Source organism: Eubalaena glacialis, chromosome X, assembly GCF_028564815.1.
Source record: "Eubalaena glacialis isolate mEubGla1 chromosome X, mEubGla1.1.hap2.+ XY, whole genome shotgun sequence".
NCBI classification, from domain to species: domain Eukaryota; kingdom Metazoa; phylum Chordata; class Mammalia; order Artiodactyla; family Balaenidae; genus Eubalaena; species Eubalaena glacialis.
In genome coordinates this window covers 50,504,927-50,530,182 of record NC_083736.1, presented here as the reverse complement: position 1 = coordinate 50,530,182, position 25,256 = coordinate 50,504,927, and the positions used below count along the sequence as shown (strand labels likewise).

Sequence of the window (25,256 nt, the reverse complement as noted above, 5' to 3'; positions counted from 1 at the left end):
ACAGGTACTCTGGAGCTGAACAATTAAGTAAGTAGATGGCAACGCATGGGAGCCAGGTTTCTCACTGTTGGAGTGGAAGGTTAGAGTGAACAAAGACAAAAGGCTAGGATAAGATGATCCATGTGGTAAGGGATTGGAGTTGGAGACATCAGTATGAACTCATGTTTAGCTTAATAAAGATATGGATGATTACCTACAGAAATATTTGTAGATATGTATATATAGATATACATGGGTTAGTGTACACACATATATTTCCTTGCTCTGTCAGCTGAGATGACCTAGAAGCAAAAATACAAGTAGCAACAAGCATACCTAATGCCCAGATCTTCGTTTCTAATACAATTCTCCATTAAAAGAAACCAGGACTCCTTAAAGAAATGGTTGATTACAGGATTCGGCAAAAAAAAATATACAAGATGAGCTTGCAGCATCTTGTAGTGCTGGAAAATAAAGGTGTGCTAAAAAAAAGATGGGGGTATGTCAAAAGAACATGGAAATCAACTCAAAAGAGTGCCCAATGACCAAAGCTGGAACAATTTGAGTAACAAAATAAGTTGCATTGGACTATAACCCAAAGTACAAAATAAATATCCATGAGTCCATACTGATACAAGAAAATGATTGCATAAATAAATAAATGAGGGAGAAAAGACAATCCTACCATGCAGAAATCCAAATAATTTATGTAGATACTCACCCTCAAGCATGTAGTGCATAGCTAACCACTCCTTAAGTGTGGGCTGCACATAGTGATTTCCTTCCAAAGAGTACAGTATGGAAGGTGGGGCAGAGTACAGAGGAGAAACCTGACAAACACTATCTCACCCAGGTGATCAAGATTAACATCAAGGTTATAAGTCATGTTAATATGATGTGATGAAAATGGCAGTTCACCTCTGTGGTCTTCCTCCCCCAAACCCATAAGCTCAGTTTAATCATGAGAAAAACATCAGACAGATATTAATTGAGGGACCCCTCGAAACTGCCAAGGTCATAGGAAACAAGGAAAGTCTGAGAAATTGTCACAACCAAGAGAAGCCTAAGGAGATATGACTACTAAATGTGATGTGGTATCCTGAACAGGATGCTGGAAAAGAAAAAGGATATTAGGTAAAAACTAAGAAAATCTGAATAAAGTTTGGACTTTAATTAATAATAATGTATCATTACTTCATTATTTGCAACAAATGTCATCTAATGAAAGATGTTAGTAATAAGGAAAACTGGCTTTGAGATATAGGGAAACTCTCTGTACTATCTTCAGAATTTTTCTGTAAATCTAAAACTGTTTTAAAATAAAAACTTTATTTAAAAAGAATTTAAGAATTTATTCTCACAAACCTTTCTGTCTTGCCCATAATGCACTCCACCTAATGTACTCAGCAGTTCATATTCTTCATAGTTTTTCCTGAATTTTCCAATCATAATTATCAATAGTAATGTTCAATTGCCAATCATCTACAAATGGAGGAATTCCACTGCAATAAATTCCAAGGTATTATTCAACGCTATCAATCAAGGCCATTTTCCATGCCCTAGGCAACTGTCCACATAATGGTGGTTTGCTGGTGTGAGCACAGTAAATTCAATTCATTCCAAATGCTACCTAAGAGAGACAGTTCTTTTCCATCTCACTGTCTATTTAGCAAAGTTCTATGTGCTTTTGGTGTGGTACAGTATTATACTGTATTCGAGTACCTGTACTCCATGAAATGCTCTTAATGAATGTTGATATATTTCTTAAAGAATATGGAAATAATTTGTAAAGATTTTATCATTATTTGCAGGGAAGAGGGCAATGAAAATAAGATTAGAATTGTTTCCTGACCATAGACAATTAATAAAGCATTAACAAAGTCCCTCATTACTTTGCAGGAAAAAATTTGAATAAAGGCTTAGAGATGTCAGGGATACCAATATTTGGAATCCTAATTTGATTATCCTAGTTAGTACAACACTATGTTTTATAGTCTTTATTTATAAATAGATCATATGCTCCAATGCAAAAGATCCTGATGGGCACAGGTCAGTTATGAACTCTGGAAAAGGAGTCTCAAATCCAAACTCTGGAGAAAATGGGTAAGCCCTTAGACTCTACTGTGAAATACCATATCAACTACTCAATTATAAGCTTAACTTATGTATGATGGTAATTCACCTTTAGCAAACTGTCTTACACCTGCATAGAAGTCCCCTTTAACAGATTGGCCCTAGATATTTCCTAGTGCTTTAACAATTAGTCTACAGTGTGGAACTTGCACACCAAAAGTCAGGGTAAAACCTATATCAAAATAACAAGACTAAAATAGAAAAAATCTACATATCATTTTGAAAAATACAGGTAGTCCTTAAATTTGTGAGGGTTTATGGTCTGAAAAGACACTGTAACTTGAAATGAGGTAAATCAAACCTGAGATATTATAGAAAGTGTTAGAATAGAAAAATTGTGTACCTAATGTTATATATCAACGACCACAAGCACATTTTACTTACCATTTAGTCAACTGTAAATGATTTTGCGAGTGGTCTAAAGTTTTCTGAAGCATAACATATAAACTTGGACAAATACTGCAACCAATCATGTAAATTTTTCTTTAATTTGGTTTAATAATGTGATCCCTGGGAGAATGGGTGTGCAGGTCTGTAAGGCCTCAAGGAAACATCTGGGGAAGGAATCTGACCCGTATTTGTCTCATCTGTAAAATATTAATGATGGGTAAGACTAGATAGTTAATAGGATCCCTTCTTGGTGCTAGAATTCTATGATTTAGTCAGACTAGGTGGCCTTGGGATGTAATAACCTGAAGTATCCAAGAGAGACTGGTTGAATATCTGCCAAGGAAAAGGGGTACCATATGAAGACAACCTTTTCCAGGAGAGAGGCTGTGTCCACAATTAAGTGGTGCAAACCTCCCCTCCCCGACCCCAGGAGAGGAAATATGCCATGTGGAGGTAGATCTGAGGTCCAGGGCCTGGAACAGAGGGTTTTATGTCCCAGAGACTATTATAAAACAGTCTGATTGGGTAACCAAATGTGTATATTATGCAACATGTTTTAATGGCTAAAATAAATGGCTTAGATGTTCATAGCAGTTGCAGAACGTCGAATTGCTCTCTGTTTGTCAGTTTTCACTAAAAGCCTCTTATAGTTCCATTTGAAACATAGGAATGCATGCTAATAATGCCATGGACTTAACACATTTTTTTCTTCCAACCCCTCATCTCTGTATAACATGGCCCCAGTGTGTTATTTCTCATCATGCAATATGCGCATAACAGTTGCTTTATGTAAACAGAAGAATAAACAGTACAGTGTAGCCCCTCAAGACACTGTCTTAACAGATTGCCATTTGAATGAGACTTGTGATTAGAGCACTCTTGATATCCTATCCAAAAAAAGTCCTCCTCTATTGTTTCCAGGATCATCCTGGGTCTACTTGTTCCTGCCACTGCCCAACTTACTCTCCTGGAACACTTTTTACCCTACTGGCATGTCAACGTGTGCTTTGAATTTTTGTCCAAATTTAACAAAACAAAGAATGTAATTGTGCAGCAAAATCTTTAATCCTGAAGGAGGAGGAGGAAGAAGAGGAGGAAAAGGAGAAGGACAAAAAGATCCTTTCATTCCCTTTGATGGACTAAAGAAGCAAGAAGCACCAGCACTGTCTGAAAACCAAACTGTAAGAACAAATAGGATTGGCTTTACAAAACCTTTGAGCTTGGTATGGGACTCAGCTTATTCACTGAGAATGTGCCCTATACTCAGGACCCAAATCCCTGTAAAACTTACCAGCCAACTACAATGTTATGCCCTCTTCTGTCTAGGAACTTGAAAAAAGTTAATTTAGGACACTACCAACCACTTTGATGTACTGATTCAGAAATATGGGTAAGAGTTCTATAAAACAAGAGGAAAATAAGAACAAAAAGCAGCGTATGTTTGTTCACAGCCTTGAATTTGATTCCTGTTTTCTTATTGTAGGAAAAATGTCCTATCTCATAACAGGGACGGGAGGGGGGCAACCATGGGTGCCGCACTGGAATTCAACCCATGCGGAGGTTGAAAAAACTGGGGACTAGTCAGTGGAGAAATGAAGGTGGAATGTAAAGAGTCCCCATGGAAGATCAGCTATCTTTTCCTCCAGTTTCGTCAGCCTGGCTCAGTGAACTGTTCCAATCCCATCCCAGAGGCAAGCTGAGTCAAAGAGGAAAAGATGGTCATGACCCCATTGCGCGCGCGTGCACGCGCACACACACACACACACACACACACACACACACACACACACACAAGAAAAAGACCAGTGCAGCTCTTCTAGTGCAGTCTGTGCCGCTCACATGGTGTCATGGCGCCGGCGGTGCAGAGACAGGTGGTCAGAGCGAGAAAAGCTACGATTGCAGTCTGTGCACCGGAAAGGCTTGATGCCTGTGTGCTTGCGGAAATGGCGGGTTAGCTCATCTGAGCGAGCAAATTTCCAGGAGCAGCCATCCCAGGTGCATTTATAAGGCTTCTCTCCTAAAAAAGGGAATATGACAAAACAAAGGGAGTCAGATAAGAGACGTTTGGATCCCGAAAAGATAACAGAGTACATAACCTTTTATAACGTCAAAAAATTAAGCAATCACTTTAAAGACATGTTCTCTTTCACCTTTACTGAAGTCCCAAAGAGAAGCCACGATGGTTGAATGGAAAACACATAGGCTGTGCCTCAAACAGGCCTTTGCTTGAATCCTGGCTCTAGTACATAGTAGTTGTGTGACCTTAAATAAGTCACTTCTCCCTGGCTGGATCTCTGTTTTTTCATCTCTAAAGAGGGATAAAAATATCTCACAAGGTTGTATGAAACATTTTATCCTTTAAACACAGCCAGTAAATGATAAAACTGGGATCAAAACCCAAATCTTTGACATTTTCCACTATACCACACGGTAGTAACTGTATTTTCTCCTCTAATAGCTCCCAAAAAATAATAGTCTAAAACAGAGCCATACACACAGGAAGAATGTGTGGTTCACTGGAATGGGTCTTCAGTTAAGACTACAGGCCTTTTTCTGTGAAAGATCAGAAACTCAATGGCATGGAATGGGGTGAGGAGAAGTGTCAAGTCAAACTTTTTGAAATAGTTACATGCTTGCTCAGTATCCCCAGGTTGCACCTGGGTTATATATGGAATATGTATGCTTTGGGTAGAAAACTATATGAAAAAAAAAGTATTATAAAAAACATTAACACAGTATAACCCCATAATGGTGTATATGTCACATAACACATATTTATATACTCAGAATAAAGGCAATATCAACACACTTAAATGTAAATTATGAGAGAAATTATTAACAGTGAGTGAATATCCGGAAAGTGAGGATGAGAATGAGAAGAGAAGATGAGAATGAGGTGAGAAGAGGACTTTCCCTTTTTACTTTTCACTTTTCTGTATTGTTGGAATGTTTTAAAAATCATGTAGCTGTATCTTATAATAAAAATTTAAAAGTAAAAAGGTAAGACGCTATGAGCAAAAAATAAATATTAACTATGGTTAAGTTAAGGTTATGGGGTTAGGGTAACGATTGTTTTCTTTCTAATGTGTTCCTCTATTTCCCATCTTCTACGATGAGCATGTATAATCTTATAATCATAAATAAGAGATAATGAAGGTATTGGGTTGGCCAAAAAGTTCGCTCGGGTTTTTCTGTAACATCTTACGGAAAAACTCGAATGAACGTTTTGGCCAACCTGTACAAAATGCATTGGTATTTTAATGGTCTTTCTTACTCTGGCTCTTTCTCCTCTTCTCCTTATAAATACTCCAGAGCATTTTATTGTATGTTGTTCTAAATTCTGGTGGCAATCTGGTTTGCATATGCTGTTTTTCAACTTACTGCTCAACACTTATCAATCCTCCTAAGTGCTTACTAGTTAACTGTACAGCTTTCAAACAATGGGCAACAGAATGGAATTCACTCTGACTCACAGTTGTGGACAATACCAAGGCAACTATTTTGAGGATTAAAGATGCCAATTACTAATCATTTCAATATACAGAAATTGCTGCATTAGTTGCTAAGAAGAATGAGATAGAGTTGGATGTAGTGAAAACAAAAGATGGCCAATGAAATTTTATAAAATGAAAAGAAAAAGCTACTGAATGGCTATGCACCACACACATACACACACACAGAGTAGGATCCCATTTATGTTTCCTAAACTTCTCTACCTCTGTGTCTCTGTGTCTGTCTCTCTGTTTCTCTCTCTCTCCCTCTCACACACACACACAACCCACAAACAAAGAGAAAAGATCTGGAAGACTACACAGCAAATTACCAGTGGAAAGGAGAATGAGACTGTAGATGGTGTTTAGTGTGTAAATGGGATTTTTCAGTTTGGTCTATATAATTCTATTCCATCTCCACACCTCCAAACACTGCTATACATTTTGTTGCAATCTCTCAAGAATTTCTCCTACTTCTATCTTCTCTACAATCAAATGAAGAAAATTTGACTTGTAAAGCAGTGACACCCTGTGGTGATAAGAGCTCATTGCTAGAATACACAGATTACAGAATTCAGCAAGGAGACCAATTTTTCCTATTGCAAAAGCTGTTACCTTTTTTTTTTTTTTTTTTTTTTTTTTTTTTTTTTTTTTTTTTTTTTTTTTTTAGTAGGTCTGTGTCTTTATTCCCATCTTGCCACTAGGTTCTTCATGACCTCTTTTTTTTTTTTTTTTTTTCCCTTAGATTCCATATATATGTGTTAGCATACTGTATTTGTTTTTCTCTTTCTGACTTACTTCACTCTGTATGACAGACTCTAACTCCATCCACCTCATTACAAACACCTCCATTTCATTTCTTTTTATGGCTGAGTAATATTCCATTGTATATATGTGCCACATCTTCTTTATCCATTCATCCGATGATGGACACCTAGGTTGCTTCCATGTCCTGGCTATTGTAAACAGAGCTGCAATGAATATTTTGGTACATGACTCTTTCTGAATTATGGTTTTCTCAGGGTATATGCCCAGTAGTGGGATTGCTGGGTCATATGGTAGTTCTATTTTTAGTTTTTTAAGGAACCTCCATACTGTTCTCCATAGTGGCTGTATCAATTTACATTCCCACCAACAGTGCAAGAGTGTTCCCTTTTCTCCACACCCTCTCCAGCATTTATTGTTTCTAGATTTTTTGATGATGGCCATTCTGACCGGTGTGAGATGATACCTCATTGTAGTTTTGATTTGCATTTCTCTAATGATTAATGATGTTGAGCATTCTTTCATGTGTCTGTTGGCAATCTGTATCTCTTCTTTGGAGAAATGTCTATTTAGGTCTTCTGCCCATTTTTGGATTGGGTTGTTTGTTTTTTTGTTATTGAGCTGCATGAGCTGCTTGTAAATCTTGGAGATTAATCCTTTGTCCGTTGCTTCATTTGCAAATATTTTCTCCCATTCTGAGGGTTGTCTTTTGGTCTTGTTTATGGTTTCCTTTGCTGTGCAAAAGCTTTTAAGTTTCATTAGGTCCCATTTGTTTATTTGTGTTTTTATTTCCATTTCTCTAGGACCTGGGTCAAAAAGGATCTTGCTGTGACTTATGTCATACAGTGTTCTGCCTATGTTTTCCTCTAAGAGTTTGATAGTGTCTGGCCTTACACTTAGGTCTTTAATCCATTTTGAGTTTATTTTTGTGTATGGTGTCAGGGAGTGTTCTAATTTCATACTTTTACATGTACCTGTCCAATTTTCCCAGCACCACTTATTGAAGAGGCTGTCTTTTCTCCACTGTATATGCTTGCCTCCTTTATCAAAGATAAGGTGACCATATGTGCGTGGGCTTATCTCTGGGCTTTCTATCCTGTTCCATTGATCTATATTTCTGTTTTTGTGCCAGTACCAAACTGTCTTGATTACTGTAGCTTTGTAATATAGTCTGAAGTCAGGGAGCCTGATTCCTCCAGCTCCATTTTTCGTTCTCAAGATTGCTTTGGCTATTCGGGGTCTTTTGTGTTTCCATACAAATTGTGAAATTTTTTGTTCTAGTTCTGTGAAAAATGCCAGTGGTAGTTTGATAGGGATTGCATTGAATCTGTAGATTGCTTTGGGTAGCAGAGTCATTTTCACAATGTTTATTCTTCCAATCCAAGAACATGGTATATCTCTCCATCTGTTTGTATCATCTTTAATTTCTTTCATCAGTGTCCTATAATTTTCTGCATACAGGTCTTTTGTCTCCTTAGGTAGGTTTATTCCTAGGTATTTTATTCTTTTTGTTGCAATGGTAAACGGGAGTGTTTTCTTAATTTCACTTTCAGATTTGTCATCATTAGTATACAGGAATGCAAGAGATTTCTGTGCATTAATTTTGTATCCTGCTACTTTACCAAATTCATTGATTAGCTCTAGTAGTTTTCTGGTAGCATCTTTTGGATTCTCTATGTATAGTATCATGTCATCTGCAAACAGTGACAGCTTTACTTCTTCTTTTCCGATTTGGATTCCTTTTATTTCTTTTTCGTCTCTGATTGCTGTGGCTAACACTTCCAAAACTATGTTGAATAATAGTGGTGAGAGTGGGCAACCTTGTCTTGTTCCTGATCTTAGTGGAAATGGTTTCAGTTTTTCACCATTGAGGACAATGTTGGCTGTGGGTTTGTCATATACGGCCTTTATTATGTTGAGGAAAGTTCCCTCTATGCCTACTTTCTGCAGGACTTTTATCATAAATGGGTGTTGAATTTTGTCGAAAGCTTTCTCTGCATCTATTGAGATGATCATATGGTTTTTCTCCTTCAATTTGTTAATATGATGTATCACGTTGATTGATTTGCGTATATTGAAGAATCCTTGCATTCCTGGAATAAACCCCACTTGATCATGGTGTATGATCCTTTTAATGTGCTGTTGGATTCTGTTTGCTAGTATTTTGTTGAGGATTTTTGCATCTATGTTCATCAGTGATATTGGCCTGTAGTTTTCTTTCTTTGTGACATCTTTGCCTGGTTTTGGTATCAGGGTGATGGTGGCCTCGTAGAATGAGTTGGGGAGTGTTCCTCCCTCTGCAATATTTTGGAAGAGTTTGAGAAGGATAGGTGTTAGCTCTTCTCTAAATGTTTGATAGAATTCGCCTGTGAAGCCATCTGGTCCTGGGCTTTTGTGTGTTGGAAGATTTTTAATCACAGTTTCAATTTCAGTGCTTGTGATTGGTCTGTTCATATTTTCTATTTCTTCCTGGTTCAGTCTCGGCAGGTTGTGCATTTCTAAGAATCTGTCCATTTCTTCCAGGTTGTCCATTTTATTAGCATAGAGTTGCTTGTAGTAATCTCTTATGATCGTTTGTATTTCTGCAGTGTCAGTGGTTACTTCTCCTTTTTCATTTCTAATTCTATTAATTTGAGTCTTCTCCTTTTTTCTCTTGATGAGTCTGGCTAATGGTTTATCAATTTTGTTTATCTTCTCAAAGAACCAGCTTTTAGTTTCATTGATTTTTGCTATTGTTTCCTTCATTTCTTTTTCATTTATTTCTGATCTGATCTTTATGATTTCTTTCCTTCTGCTAGCTTTGGGGTTTTTTTGTTCTTCTTTCTCTAATTGCTTTAGGTGCAAGGTTAGGTTGTTTATTCGAGATGTTTCCTGTTTCTTGATGTAGGCTTGTATTGCTATAAACTTCCCTCTTAGAACTGCTTTTGCTGCATCCCATAGGTTTTGGATCGTCGTGTCTCCATTGCCATTTGTTTCTAGGTATTTTTTGATTTCCCCTTTGATTTCTTCAGTGATCACTTCGTTATTAAGTAGTGTATTGTGTAGCCTCCATGTGTTTGTATTTTTTACAGATCTTTTCCTGTAATTGATATCTAGTCTCATAGCGTTGTGGTCGGAAAAGATACTTGATACGATTTCAATTTTTTTAAATTTACCAAGGCTTGATTTGTGACCCAAGATATGATCTATCCTGGAGAATGTTCCATGAGCACTTGAGAAAAATGTGTATTCTGTTGTTTTTGGGTGGAATGTCCTATAAATATCAATTAAGTCCATCTTGTTTAATGTATCATTTAAAGCTTGTGTTTCCTTATTTATTTTCATTTTGGATGATCTGTCCATTGGTGAAAGTGGGGTGTTAAAGTCCCCTACTATGATTGTGTTACTGTCGATTTCCCCTTTTATGGCTGTTAGTATTTGCCTTATGTATTGAGGTGCTCCTATGTTGGGTGCATAAATATTTACAATTGTTATACCTTCCTCTTGGATCGATCCCTTGATCATTATATAGTGTCCATCTTTGTCTCTTGTAATTGTCTTTATTTTAAAGTCTATTTTGTCTGATATGAGAATTGCTACTCCAGCTTTCTTTTGATTTCCATTTGCATGGAATATCTTTTTCCATCCCCTCACTTTCAGTCTGTATGTGTCTCTAGGTTTGAAGTGGGTCTCTTGTAGACAGCATATATATGGGTCTTGTTTTTGTATCCATTCAGCCAGTCTGTGTCTTTTGGTGGGAGCATTTAATCCATTTACATTTAAGGTAATTATCGATATGTATGTTCCTATTCCCATTTTCTTAAATGTTTTGGGTTTGTTATTGTAGGTGTTTTCCTTCTCTTGTGTTTCTTGCCTAGAGAAGTTCCTTTAGCATTTGTTGTAAAGCTGGTTTGGTGGTGCTGAACTCTCTCAGCTTTTGCTTGTCTGTAAAGGTTTTAATTTCTCCATCAAATCTGAATGAGATCCTTGCTGGGTAGAGTAATCTTGGTTGTAGGTTTTTCTCCTTCATCACTTTAAGTATATCCTGCCACTCCCTTCTGGCTTGCAGCGTTTCTGCTGAAAGATCAGCTGTTAACCTTATGGGGATGCCCTTGTGTGTTATCTGTTGTTTTTCCCTTGCTGCTTTTAATATGTTTTCTTTATATTTAATTTTTGATAGTTTGATTAATATGTGTCTTGGTGTGTTTCTCCTTGGATTTATCCTGTATGGGACTCTCTGTGCTTCCAGGACTTGATTAACTATTTCCTTTCCCATATTAGGGAAGTTTTCAACTATAATCTCTTCAAATATTTTCTCAGTCCCTTTCTTTTTCTCTTCTTCTTCTGGAACCCCTATAATTCGAATGTTGGTGCGTTTAGTGTTGTCCCAGAGGTCTCTGAGACTGTCCTCAGTTCTTTTCATTCTTTTTTCTTTATTCTGGTCTGCAGTAGTTATTTCCACCATTTTATCTTCCAGGTCACTTATCCGTTCTTCTGCCTCAGTTATTCTGCTATTGATCCCGTCTAGAGTATTTTTAATTTCATTTATTGTGCTTGTCATCGTTTCTTGGTTCCTCTTTAGTTCTTCTACGTCCTTGTTAAATGTTTCTTGCATTTTGTCTATTCTATTTCCAAGACTTTGGATCATCCTTACTATCATTATTCTGAATTCTTTTTCAGGTAGGCTACCTATTTCCTCTTCATTTGTTAGGTCTGGTGTGTTTTGACCCTGCTCCTTCATCTGCTGTGTGTTTTTCTGTCTTCTCATTTTGCTTATCTTACTGTGTTTGGGGTCTCCTTTTCACAGGCTGCAGGTTCGTAGTTCCCGTTGTTTTTGGTATCTGTCCCCAGTGGCTAAGGTTGGTTCAGTGGGTTGTGTAGGTTTCCTGGTGGAGGGAACTAGTGCCTGTGTTCTGGTGGATGAGGCTGGATGTTGTCTTTCTGATGGGTTCGTCCACGTCTGGTGGTGTGTTTTGGGGTGTCTGTGGCCTTATTATGATTTTAGGCAGCCTCTCTGTTAATGGATGGGGCTGTGTTCCTCTCTTGCTAGTTGTTTGGCATAGGGTGTCCAGCACTGTAGCTTGCTGGTCGTTGAGTGAAGCTGGGTCTTGATGTTGAGATAGAGATCTGTGAGAGACTTTCGCCGTTTGGTATTACGTGGAGCTGGGAGGTCTCTTGTGGACCAGTGTCCTGAAGTTGGCTCTCCCACCTCAGAGGCACAGCCCTGATGCCTGGCTGGAGCACCAAGAGCCTTTCATCCACACGGCTCAGAATAAAAGGGAGAAAAAATGGAAAGAAAGAAAAAAAGAGGATAAAATAAAATAAAATAAAGCAATTATAATAAAAAATAAGAAAAAAATTATTAAGAGTAAATTTATTAAGAAAAAAAAATTTTTTTAATTTTTAAAAATAGATTTATTAATTTTTTATACTAAAAATAAGAAAAAAATTATTTAGAAAAAATTTATTAAGAAAAAAAATTTTTTTAATTTTTTAAAATAAAAAATATGAAAAAACTTATTAAAAATTTTTTTTAAAAATAGAAAATAAGGAAAAAATTATTAAGAAAACATTTATTAGGGAAAAAAAAAATTTTTAAGCCAAAAAAAAAAAAAAAAACGGACGGACCTAACCCTAGGACTAACGGTGAGAGCAAAGCTATACAGACAAAATCTCACCCAGAAGCATACACATCTACACTCACAAAAAAAAGGAAAAGGGGAAAAGTTAATATATCCTGCTCCCAAAGTCCATCTCCTAAATTTGGGATGATTTGTTGTCTATTCAGGTATTCAACAGATGCAGGCACATCAAGTTGTTTGTGGAGCTTTAATCCGCTGCTTCTGAGGCTGCTGGGAGAGATTTCCCTTTCTCTTCTTTGTTCGGACAGCTCCCGGGGTTCAGCTTTGGATTTGGACCCGCCTCTGCATGTAGGTCCCCTGAGGGCGTCTGTTCCCCGCCCAGACAGAACGGGGTTAAAGGAGCAGCTGATTTGGGGGCTCTGGCTCAGTCAGGCCGGGGGGAGGGAGCGGTACGGAGGAGGCGGGGCGAGCCTGCGGCGGCAGAAGCCGGCGTGACGTTGCAGCAGCCTGAGGCGCGCCGTGCGCTCTCCCGGGGAAGTTGTCGCCGGATTACGGGAGCCTGGCCGTGGCGGGCTGCACAGGCTCCCGGGAGGGGCGGTGTGGAGAATGACCTGTGCTCGCCCACAGGCTGTTTGGTGGCGGCAGCAGCAGCCTTAGCGTCTCATGCCCGTCTCTGGGGTCCGCGCTGATAGCCGCGGCTCGCGCCCGTCTCTGGAGTTCGTTTAAGTGGCGCTCTGAATCCCCTCTCCTTGCACGCCGCGAAACAAAGAGGCAAGAAAAAGTCTCCTGCCTCTGCGGCAGCTGCAGACTTTTTCTCGTGCACCCTCCCGGCTAGTTGTGGTGCGCTAGACCCTTCAGGCTGTGTTCACGCAGCCAACCCCAGTCCTCTCCCTGGGATCCGACCTAAGCCCGCGCCTCAGCTCCCAGCCCCCGCCCGCCCCGGCGGGTGAGCAGACAAGCCTCTCGGGCTGGTGAGTGCTGCTCGGCGCCGAGCCTCTGTGCGGGAATCTCTCCGTTTTTCCCTCTGCGTCCCTGTTGCTGTGGGATCCGCGCTGATAGCCGCGGCTCGCGCCCGTCTCTGGAGCTCGTTTAGGCGGCGCTCTGAATCCCCTCTCCTTGCGCGCCGCGAAACAAAGAGGCAAGAAAAATTCTCTTGCCTCTTTGGCAGCTGCAGTCTTTTTCCCGGACTCCCTCCCGGCTAGCACTGAAGCCCGAGCCCCAGCTCCCAGGCCCCGCCCGCCCCGGCGGCTGAGCAGACAAGCCTCTCGGGCTGGTGAGTGCTGGTCGGCACCGCTCCTCTGTGCGGGAATCTCCGCTTTGCCCTCCGCACCAATGTGGCTGCGCTCTCCTCCGTGGCTCCGAAGCTTCCCCCCTCTGCTACCCGCAGTCTCTGCCCACGAAGGGGCTTCCTAGTGTGTGGAAACCTTTCCTCCTTCACGGCTCCCTCCCACTGGTGCAGGTCCCGTCCCTATTCTTTTGTCTCTGTTATTTCTTTTTTCTTTTGCCCTACCCAAGTACGTGGGGATTTTCTTGCCTTTTGGGAGGTCTGACGTCTTCTGCCAGCGTTCAGTGGGTGTTCTGTAGGAGCAGTTCCACGTGTAGATGTATTTCTCATGTATCTGTGGGGAGGAAGGTGATCTCCGCGTCTTACTCTTCCGCCATCTTGCCCCTCCCTCAAGCTGTTACCTTTTATTATCATTGAACAGGCTCCTGTTTGTGCTAATGCACTTCATGTGGCACAACTCAACTCATGACCTTCATCAATACATCATCGATATTGAAGAACAAAACATATATAGGGAAAATAATTAATAGTATAAAATGTACATATTAGCTATGTGACAAAGTATGATATAAGTTCCAAGGCTTAATAATCTGTGGGCTAGTGTGAAGGCATTAAGCTTGAAACATGGGTAGGTTTAGATGGGTAGAACAGTAGGTGAAAAGCAACCCAGTCAGTTGGGGGCATGGGCTGGTAGGAAGTACCATAAATGATGCATGGGATCAGCCATCCTGAATTCTGTAAAAATCTTTACAGAATTTCCATGAGATGGTCCCTATTACAAAGGCCAGAGTAAAGAATTTGGATTTTAGCATGAAATTTAGTGACATACCAAAGAGGGGGGCAGCGAGAGTAGTCTGCCTCAGATATAGGCATTGACTATAAAGAATTTTAAAACAAAATAAACTAAAAGTTTGCTCTTTGTTATCATCATGTTCCAGTTGTAAGTCAATGATAAGATACTCCTTCCAGCTATAACAGCTCCCACTGCCCTGTCCCTCTTGGTACACCACTGCCAGAAGGCAGTGGTTGGGGGGTGGGGGGAGTGTGCAACACTAAACATTTTTGAACTCGAGAGTGACTTGATCAAATTTGAACGTTGAAATGATCTAGCCATGATATGCAAGATGGATTACAATGAATACAAGGCTACTGGTGTAATCTATTGTCTGGCACATACAGGTATTCAAATCATTTATTGATTTGATGAAGGAATCAAGAATAAATGTAATAGAAGATTGAAGTAAATAAAATCAGAAATAAGAGAAGAGACATTACAATGGATGCCACAGAAATAAAAAGGATTATAAGGGACAATTATAAACAGTTATATGCCAAAAAACTAGACAACTTATAAGAAATGGATAAATTCCTAGAAACATAACCTACAGAAACTGAATTAAAACATAGTAAGCCTGAATAGATCAATAAAGAATAAGGAAGTTGAATCAGTAATCAAAAATCTCTGAACAAAGAAAACCCCAGGACCAGAAGTCTTCACAAGTGAATTCTACAAAACATTCAAAGAATTTATACTAATCTTCCTTAAATCTTCCAAAAAATGGGAGAGGAGGGAACACTTCCAAACTCATTCCATGAGAACAGCATCACCCTGATATCAAAACCAAACAAAGCACAAGATAAGAAAACTATAGGCCAATATCCTTGATGAATATACATGCAAAAATCCTCAACAAAATCCTAGCAAACTGAATTCAGCTGTACATTAAAAGGATTATACACCATGATCAAGTTGGACTTATCCCTGGGATGATGCAAGGATGGTTCGATATATTTAAATCAATGAACGTGATAAAACACATTAACAAATTTAAGAAAAAATCTGCATGATCATCTTAATAGATGGAGTAAAAGCACTTGAAAAAGTTCAATATCCATTCATAATTAAAATGCTCAACAAAATAGGTATATAAGAACTTACTTCAACACAAGACATACATGACAACAGCTAACATCATAATCAATAGCAAAAAACTAAAAGCTTTTGTCCTAAGCACAAGGTAAGGAAGGAAGGAAGCACAAGGTAAGGAAGCCGACTCTTCCCCTTTCTTTTCAACATAGTACTGGAACCCGTAGCCAGAGCATTATACAAGAAAAGGAAGTAAAAGGCACCTAAGATGCTCAACATCGCTAATTATTAGAGAAATGCAAACCAAAACTACAATGAGGTACCACCTCACACTGGTCAGAATGGCCATCATTAAAAAGTCTACAAACAACAAATGGTGGAGAGGGTGTGGAGAAAAGGGAACCCTCCTACACTGTTGGTGGGAATGTAAGTTGGTACAACCACTATGGAAAACAGTATGGAGTTTCCTTAAAAAACTAAAAGTAAAGTCACCATATGATCCAGCAATCCCATTCCTTGGCATATATCTGGACAAAACTAAAATTCAAAAAGATACATGCAACCCCTATGTTCATAGCAGCACTATTCACAATAGCCAAGACATGGAACAACCTAAATGTCCATAGCCAGATGAATGGATAAAGAAGATGTGGTACATATATACAATGGAATATTACTCAGCCATAAAAAAGAATGATATAATGCCATTTGCAGCAACATGGATGGACCTGGATATTATCATACTAAGTGAAGTAAGCAAGAGAAAGACAAATACCATATGATATCATTTATATGTGGAATCTAAAATGTGACACAAATGAACCTATCTATGAAACAGAAATTGATTCACAGACATAGAGAACAGACTTATGCCCAAAGGGGAGGGAATGTGGGGGAGGGATGGATTGGGAGTTTAGTGTTAGCAGATGCAAACTATTATATATAGAGTAGATAAACAAGGTCTTACTGTATAGCACAGGGAACTATATTCAATATCCTGTGATAAACCATAATGGAAAATAATATAAAAAAGAATGTATACATATGTATAACTGAAACACTTTGCTCTACAGCAGAAATTAATGCAACATTGTAAATCAACTACACTTCAGTAAAAGAAAGGCACCCAAAACAGAAAGGAAGAAAAAAGTTATCTTCATTTACAGATGATATGATCATATACATAAACAACACCAAATTTTAAACAAACAAAAAACTGACCTAATTAAAGGATTTAGAACTAATTAAAGAATTCAGTAAACTTGCAATATACAAAATCAAAAGAGAAAAATCACTCATGTTTCTAAACACAAACAACAAAGTATCTGAAACAGAAATGAAGGAAACAATACAATTCAAAATAGCTACAAAAAGAATAAAATACTTAGGAATAAATTTAACTAATGAGGTTAAAGACTTGTACACAGAAAATTATACAACACCAATGAAGGAAATTAAAGAAGGCACAGACATCTTTCCATCTGGAAAGATATCGCATGTTCTTGGATTGGTAAAATTAATATTGTTAAAATATCCATAACTCAAAATGACCTACAGATTCAATGTGACTCCTATAAAACCCCAATGGTGTTCTTTACAGTAATAGAAAAAAGAATTCTAAAGTTCATGTGGAACTGCAAAAGACCCCGAATAGCCAAAGCAATTTTGATAAAAAAGAATAAGGTTGGAGGCATTCCAATTCCTGATTTCAAAATATATTACAAAGCTACAGTAATCAAAATAGTAAAGTACTGACATAAAAATAGAGACATAGACCAATGGAATAGAGAGCTCAGATAGAAATACATGCATCTACAGTCAATTGACCTTCAACAACGTGTCTATAACAAACAATGGGAGAAGAATGTCTTTGATGAATGGTGTTGGAAAAACTGGATATCCACATACAAAAGAATGAAATTGGACCCTTATCTCATATCATATACAAAAATAACCTCAAAATGGATTAACATCTAAAATGTAAAACCAGAAACCATAAAATTACAGAAGTAAACATAGGGGGAAGCTTCTTTTCTTTTATTGAAGTATAGTTGATTTACAATGTTGTGTTTGTTAGTTTTAGGTGTAGAGCAAAATGAACTGAATCATTTCACTGTACACCTGAAACTAATACAACATTGTAAATGTATATATATAAATATATATATATATTTGAAGTTATATTTATACATGTATATTTCTTACCAGATTATTTTCCGTTACAAGTTATTACAAGATACTGAATATAACTCCCTATGCTATGCAGTAGATCCTTGTTTCTTATCTATTTTAAGTATAGTAGTTTGTATCTGTTAATCCCATAAATCTAAATTATCCCTCCCGTAATCCCTTCCCCTTTGGTAACCATAAGTTTGTTTTCTATGTCTGTGAGTCTGTTTCTGTTTTGTATATAGATTCTTTTGTATTACTTTTTAGATTCCACATGCAAGTGATATCATATATTTGTCTTTGTCTGACTTATTTCACTAAGTATAATGTTCTCTAGGTCCATCCATGTTGCTGCAAAGGGCAATATTTCATTTTTATGGCTGAGTAATATTCCATTATATATATACCACATCTTCTTAAACCAATCCTCTGTTGATGGGTAACTGTTTTTTTTTCCATGTCTTGGCTATTGTAAATAGTGCTGCTATGAACATGGGGTGCACGTATCTTTTCAAATTAGAGTTTTTGTCTTTTCTGGATATATAACCAGGAATGGGATTGCTGGATCATATAGTAGCTTTACTTTTAGTTTTTAAAGGAATCTCCATACTGTTTTCAACAGTGGCTGCACCAATTTACATTCCCACCAACAATATAAGAGGGTTCCCTTTTCTCCACACCCTCTCCAACATTTATTATTTGTAGATTTTGATGATAGCCATTTTGACCAGTGTGAGGTGATACCTCATTGTGGTTTTGATTTGCATTTCTCTAATAATTAGCAATGTTGAGCATCTTTTCATGTCCCTGATGGCCATCTGTATGTCTTCTTTGGAGAAATGTCTTTTTCAGTCTTCTGCCCATTTCTTGATTGGGTTGTTTGTTCTTTTGATATTGAGTTGTATGAGCTGTTTGTGTATTTTGGAAATTAACCCATTGTTGATTGCATCATTTGCAAATATTTTCTTCAATTCCATATGTTTTCTTTTCATTTTCTTTATGATTTTCATTGCTGTGCAAGAGATTTTAAGTTTAATTAGGTCCAACTTATTTTTTGCCTTTTTTCCTTTTGCATTGGGAGACTGATCTAAGAAAATGTTCCTATGATTTATGTCCAAGAATGTTTTGCCTATGTTCTCCTCTAGGAGTTGTATGGTGTCATGTCTTATATTTAGGTCTTTAAACCATTTTGAGTTTATTTTTGTATATGGGGTGAGGCAGTGTTCTAATTTCATTGATTTACATTAAACTGTCCAACTTTCCCAACACCACTTGTTGAAGAGACTGTCTTTTCTCCATTGTATGTTCTTGCCTCCTTTGTCATAGATTAATTGACCATAGGAGTGTGGGTTTATATCTGGGCTCTCTATTCTGTTCCACTGAGCTATATGTCTGTTTTTGTGCCAATACCACAATGTTTGGATTCCTGTAGCTTTTTAGTATAGTCTGAATTCTGGAAGGGTTATGCCTCCAGCTCTATTCTTTTTCCTCAGGATTGCTGTGCCAATTCTGGTTTTTGTAGTTCCATACAAACTTTAGGATTATTTGCTCTAGTTCTGTGAAAAATGTCATGGGTACTTTGAGAAAGATTGCATTAAATCTGTAGATTGCTTTGGGTAATATGGTCATTTTAACAATATTAATTCTTCTAATCTAAGAGCATGGGATATCTTTCCATTTCTTTGAATCCTCTTCAATTTCCTTTACGAATGTTTTATAGTTTTCACCTCCTAGGTTTAGATTATTCCTAAAGCTTTTTGATGTGACTTTAAATTGTATTCTTTCATTGTTAGTGTAAAGAAATGCAACAGATTTCTGTATATTAATCTTGTATCCTGCTAACTTTCTTAATTCATTTGTTAGTTCTAATAGTTTTTGTGTGGAGACTATAGGGTTCTCTCTCTATATAGATGATCATTTCACCTGCAAATAGTGACAGTTTTACCTCTTCTTTTCCAAGTTAGATACTTTTTATTTCTTTTTCTTGTCTGATTGTGGTGGCTAGAAATTCCAATACTATGTTGAATAGAATTGGTGAGAGTCGGCGTCCTTGTCTTGTTCCTGAATTTAGCTTGAAGGCTTTCAGCTTTTCACCATTGAGTATTGCATTGGCTGTGAGTTTGTTATAAATGGTTTTTAATATGTTGAGAAACATTCTCCCTATACCCATTTTTGTGAGTTTTTATCATGAATGGATGTTGAATTTTGTCACATGCTTTCTCTGCCTCTATTGAGATGATCATGTGGTTTTTGTCTTCCCTTTTGTTAATGTGGTGTATCACACTGATTGATTTGCAAATGTTGAATCATCTGGAATGAATCCAACTTGATTATGGTGCATGATCCTTTTTAGGCATTGTTGGATTTGGTTTGCTAGTATTTTGTTAAGGATTTTTGCCTGAATATTCATCAAAGACATTGGCCTGTAATTTTCTTTTTCTTTTTCTTTTTTTGTAGTGTCTTTGGTTTTGGTATCAGGGTGATGGTGGCTTCATAGAATGAATTTGGGAGTGTTCCATCCTCTTAAATTTTGGGGGAATGGTTTCAGGGGGATAGGTATAAGCTCTTCTTTGTATGTTTGATAGAATTCTCCAGTGAAGTCATCTGTTCCTGGACTTTTGTTTGCAGGGAGTTTTTAAAATTACAAATTCTATTCCACTTCTAGTGATTAGTCTGTTCAAATTATCTGTTTCTTTTTGAATCACTTTTGGCAAGCTGTATGTTTCTAGAAGCTTGTCCATTTCCTCCAGGTTGTCCACCTTTTTGGTACATAACTTTTCATAGTATTCTCTTATAATGTTTTTTATGTCTGTGTTATCAGGTATTTATCCTCTTTCATTCTTTATTTTATTTATTTGGGTCCTCTCTCTTTTCTTCTTGGTGAGCATGGCTAGATTTTGTTGATTTTGTTTATCTTAAAAAACAAACAAAAAACCCCGCAAAAAACAGCTCTTGGTTTTATTGACATTTTCTATTATTTAAAAAAATCTATTTTATTTATTTCCCCTCCAATCTTCATTATTTCTTTCCTTCTGCTGACCATTGGTTTTGTTTGTTCTTCTTTTTTGAAATTCTTTTAGGTAGTAGGTTAGGTTGTTTATTTGATTATTCTTGTTTCTTGAGGAAGTCCTGTATTGCTATGAACTTGCCTCTTAGAACTGCTTCTGCTGTATCCCATAAATTTTGTCAGGTTGTGTTTTCATTTTTGTTTGTCTTTAGGTATTTTCTGATTTCTTCTTTGATTTCATCTTTGACCCATTGGTTATTTTAGTAGCATGTTTATTTTCCTCGTGTTTGTTCTGTTTCTGTTCTTCTTTCTGTGTTTAATTTCTAGATTCACACTGCTGTTGTCAGAAAAGATGCTTGAAATTATCTCCATCCTCTTAAATTTATGAGGCTTGTTTTGTTACCTAGTATATGATCTACCTTAGAGAACAGTCCATGCACACTTGAAAAGAATGTGTATTTTGATGTTTTGCCTTGTTTTGTTTTTTGGATATTGTGTCTTGTAGATATCAGTTAAGTTCAACTGGTCTACTTTGTTGTTTAGGACCTCTGGTGCCTTATTGAATTTTCTGTCTAAATGATCTGTCCATTGATGTCAGTGGTTATTAAAGGCCCCTAATATGGTTGTATTACTGTCCCTTTCTCCCTTTATGTCCCTTAGTATGTATTTTATATATTTAGGTGCTCCAATATAGGGTGCATAAATTTAACAAGTGTAATATTATCTTCTTGTATTGATCCCTTTATAATTTATGATGTCTTTCTTTTTCTTTCTTTATGGCATTTGTTTAAAAAACCTACAACCAAGAATACTCTAATGAGCAAGGCTCTCATTCACATTCGATGGAGAAATCAAAAGCTTTACAGACAAGCAAAAGCTAAGAGGATTCAGCACCACCAAAGCAGCTTTACAACAATTGCTAAAGGAGCCTCTCTAGGCAAGAAAGACAAGAGAACAGAACAAAAGAGGAAGGGAAGAAAAAAGACCTACAAAAACAAACCCAAAACAATTAGGAAAATGGCAATAGGAACATACATATTGATAATTACCTTAAATGTAAATAGATTAAATGCTCCAACCAAGAGACATAAACTGGCTGAATGGATACAAAAACAAGAATTATATGTATGCTGTCTACAAGAGACCTACATCAGACCTAGCGACACATACAGACTGAAAGTGAGGGGATGGAAAAACAAATTCCATGCAAATGGAAACCAAAAGAAAGCTGGGGTAGCAATACCCATATCAGACAAAATAGGCTTTAAAAAAAAGCTGTTGCAAGAGACAAGGAAGGACACTACATAATGATCAAGGGATCAATCCAAGGAGAAGATATAACATTTGTATATATTTATGCACCCAACATAGCAGAATATCAATACATAAAGCAAATACTAACAACTGTAAAAAGGGAAATCAACAGTACCACAATAATAGTGGGGGACCTTAACACCCTACTTACACCAATGGACGGATTATGCAGGCAGAAAATTAATCAAGAAACACATGCCTTAAATGACACATTAGACCAGATAGACTTAATTGATATTTATAGGACATTTCATCCAAAAGCAGCAGAATACACTTTCTTCTCAAGTGCATGTGGAACATTCTGCAGGATAGACCACACCTTGGGTCACAAATGAAGCCTTGGTAAATTTAAGAAAATTGAAATTATATGAAGCATCTTTTCCAACTACAATGCTATGAGATTAAAAATCAATTACAGGAAAAAAAAACTGTAAAAAACACAGACACATGGAGGCTAAACAATATGCTACTAAATAACCAATGGATCACTGAAGAAATCAAAGAGGAAATCAAAAAATACCTGGAAACAAATGACAATGGAAACATGATGACCCAAAACCTATGGGATGCAGCAAAAACAGTTCTAAGAAGGAAGTTAATAGCAATACAATCCTACCTCAAGAGACGAGAAAAATCGCAAATAAACAATCTGACCTTACACCTAAAGCAACTAGAGAAAGAAGAACAAACAAAACTCAAACTTAGAAGGAAAGAAATCATAAAGATCAGAGCAGAAATAAATGAAATAGAGAGAAAGAAAATAGCAAAGATCAATGAAACTAAAAGTTAGTTCTTTGAGAAAATAAACAAAATTGATAAAACTTTATCCAGACTCACCAAGAAAAAGGGGGAGAGAATTTAAATCAATAAAATTGGAAATAAAAAGGGAGAAGTTACAACTGGCACCACAGAAATACAAAGGATCATAACATACTACTACAAGCAACTATATGCCTATAAAATGGACAACCTGAAAGAAATGGACAAATTCTTAGAAAGGTAAAACCTTCCAAGACTGAACCAGGAAGAAATAGGAAGTATTAACAGAACAATCACAAGTAATGAAATTGAAACTGTGATTAAAAATCTTCCAACAAACCAAAGTCCAGGACCAGATGGCTTCACAGGCGAATTCTATCAAACATTTAGAGAAGAAACACTTATCCTTCCCAAACTCTTCTAAAAATTGCAGAGGAAGGAACATTCCCAAGCTCATTCTATGAGGCCAATATTACCCTGATACCAAAACCAGAGAAAGATATCACACAAAAAAGAAAATTACAGGTCAATATCACTGATGAACATAAACGCAAAAATCCTCAAAAAAAATACAAGCAAACAGAATCCAACAACACATTAAAAGAATCATACACCCTGATCAAGTGGGATTTATCCCAGAGATGCAAGGATTCTTCAATATACACAAAACAATCAATGTGATACACCATATTAACAAACTGATGAATAAAACCCATATGATCAACTCAATAGATTCAGAAAAAGCTTTTGACAAAATTCAACAATGATTTATGATAAAAGCTCTCCAGAAAGTGAGCATAGAGGGAACCTATCTCAACATAATAAAGGTCATATGTGACAAACCCATAGCAAACATCATTCTCAATGGTGAAAAACTGAAAGCATTTCCTCTAAGATCAAGAACAAGACAAGGATGTCCACTCTCACCATTATTATTCATCATAGTTTTGGAAGTCCTAGCCATGGAAATCAGAGAAGAAAAATAAATAGAAGGAATCCAAACTGGAAAAGAAGTAAAAATATCACTGTTTGCAGATGACATGATACTATACAAAGAAAATCCTAAAGATGCCACCAGAAAACTTCTAGAGCTAATCAATGAATTCGGTAAAGTTGCAGGTTACAAAATTGATACACAAAATCCCTTGCATCCCTATACACTAACAATGAAAGATCAGAAAGAGAAATTAAGAAAACAATCCCATTTACCGTTACAGCAAAAAGAATAAAATACCTAGGAATAAACCTACCTAAAGAGACAAAAGACCTGTCCTCAGAAAACTATAAGATACTGATGAAAGAAATCAAAGTTGGCACAAACAGATGGAGATATATAAGATATTCTTGGATTGGAAGAATCAATATTGTCAAAATGACTATACTACTCAAAGCAATCTACAGATTCAGTGCAATCCCTTGTAAATTACCAAGGGCTTTTTTCACAGAATTAGAACAAAAAATTTTACAGTTTGTATGGAAACACAGAAGAGCACAAATAGCCAAAGCTATCTTGAGAAAGAAAAACAGATCTGGAGGAATCTGGCTCCCTGTCTTCAGGCTATACTACAAAGCTATAGTAATCACGACTGTATGGTATTGGTGCAAAAACAGTAATATAGATCAAGGGAATAGGATATAAAGCCAAGAGATAAACCCATGCACCTATGGTCACCTAATCTATGACAAAGGAGGCAAGAATAAAAAATGGAGAAAAGACAGTCTCTTCAATAAATGGTGCTGGGAAAACTGGACAGCTACATGTAAAAGAATGAAGTTAGAAAACTCCCTAACACCATACAGAAAAATAAACTCAAAATGGATTAAAGACCTGAATGTAAGTCTGGACACTATAAAAGTCTTAGAGGAAAGTACAGGCAGAACACTCTTTGACATAAATTGCAGCATGACCTTTTTTCATCTACCTCCTAGAGTAATGAAAATAAAAAGAAAAATAAGCAAATGGGATCTAATTTAACTTAAAAACTTTTGCATAGCAAAGGAAACCTTCAAAAAAAAATGAAAAGACAACCCACAGAATGGGAGAAAATATTTGCAAATGAAACAACTGACAAGAGATTAATCTCCAAAATATACAAACAGGTCATAGAGCTCAATATCAAAAAAACAAATAACCCAAACAAAAAATGGGCAGAAGATCTAAATAGACATTTCTCTAAAGAAGACATACAAATGGCCAAAATGCACATTAAAAAAGATGCTCAACATTAGTAATTACTAGAGAAATGCAAATCAAAACTATAATGAGGTACCAACTCACACCATTCAGAATGGCCATCATCAAAAAATCTACAAACAATAAATGCTGGAGAGGATGTGGAGAAAAGATAAGCCTCCTACACTGTTGGTGGGAATGTAAATTGGTACAGCCACTATGAGAACAGTATGGAGATTCCTTAAAAAACTAAAAATAAAACTACCATATGACCCAGCAATCCCACTCCTAGGCATATACCCAGAGAAAACCATAATTCAAAAAGATACATGCACCCCAATATTCATTGAAGCAGTATTTACA

The 25,256-nt window shown here is 37.0% G+C and overlaps 1 protein-coding gene across 1 annotated transcript in view; it reads right to left on the bottom strand.

The window, feature by feature from the left end:
• Positions 1-3,897: 3,897 nt before the first annotated feature.
• KLF8 (KLF transcription factor 8) overlaps positions 3,898-25,256 on the bottom strand; it is a 341,777-nt gene continuing 320,418 nt past the window's right edge. Inside the window, exon 7 of the mRNA XM_061178361.1 lies at positions 3,898-4,519. Within this exon, the coding sequence (XP_061034344.1) occupies positions 4,338-4,519 (182 nt within the window). The 3' untranslated portion in view covers positions 3,898-4,337. The remainder of the gene's footprint in view (positions 4,520-25,256) is intronic.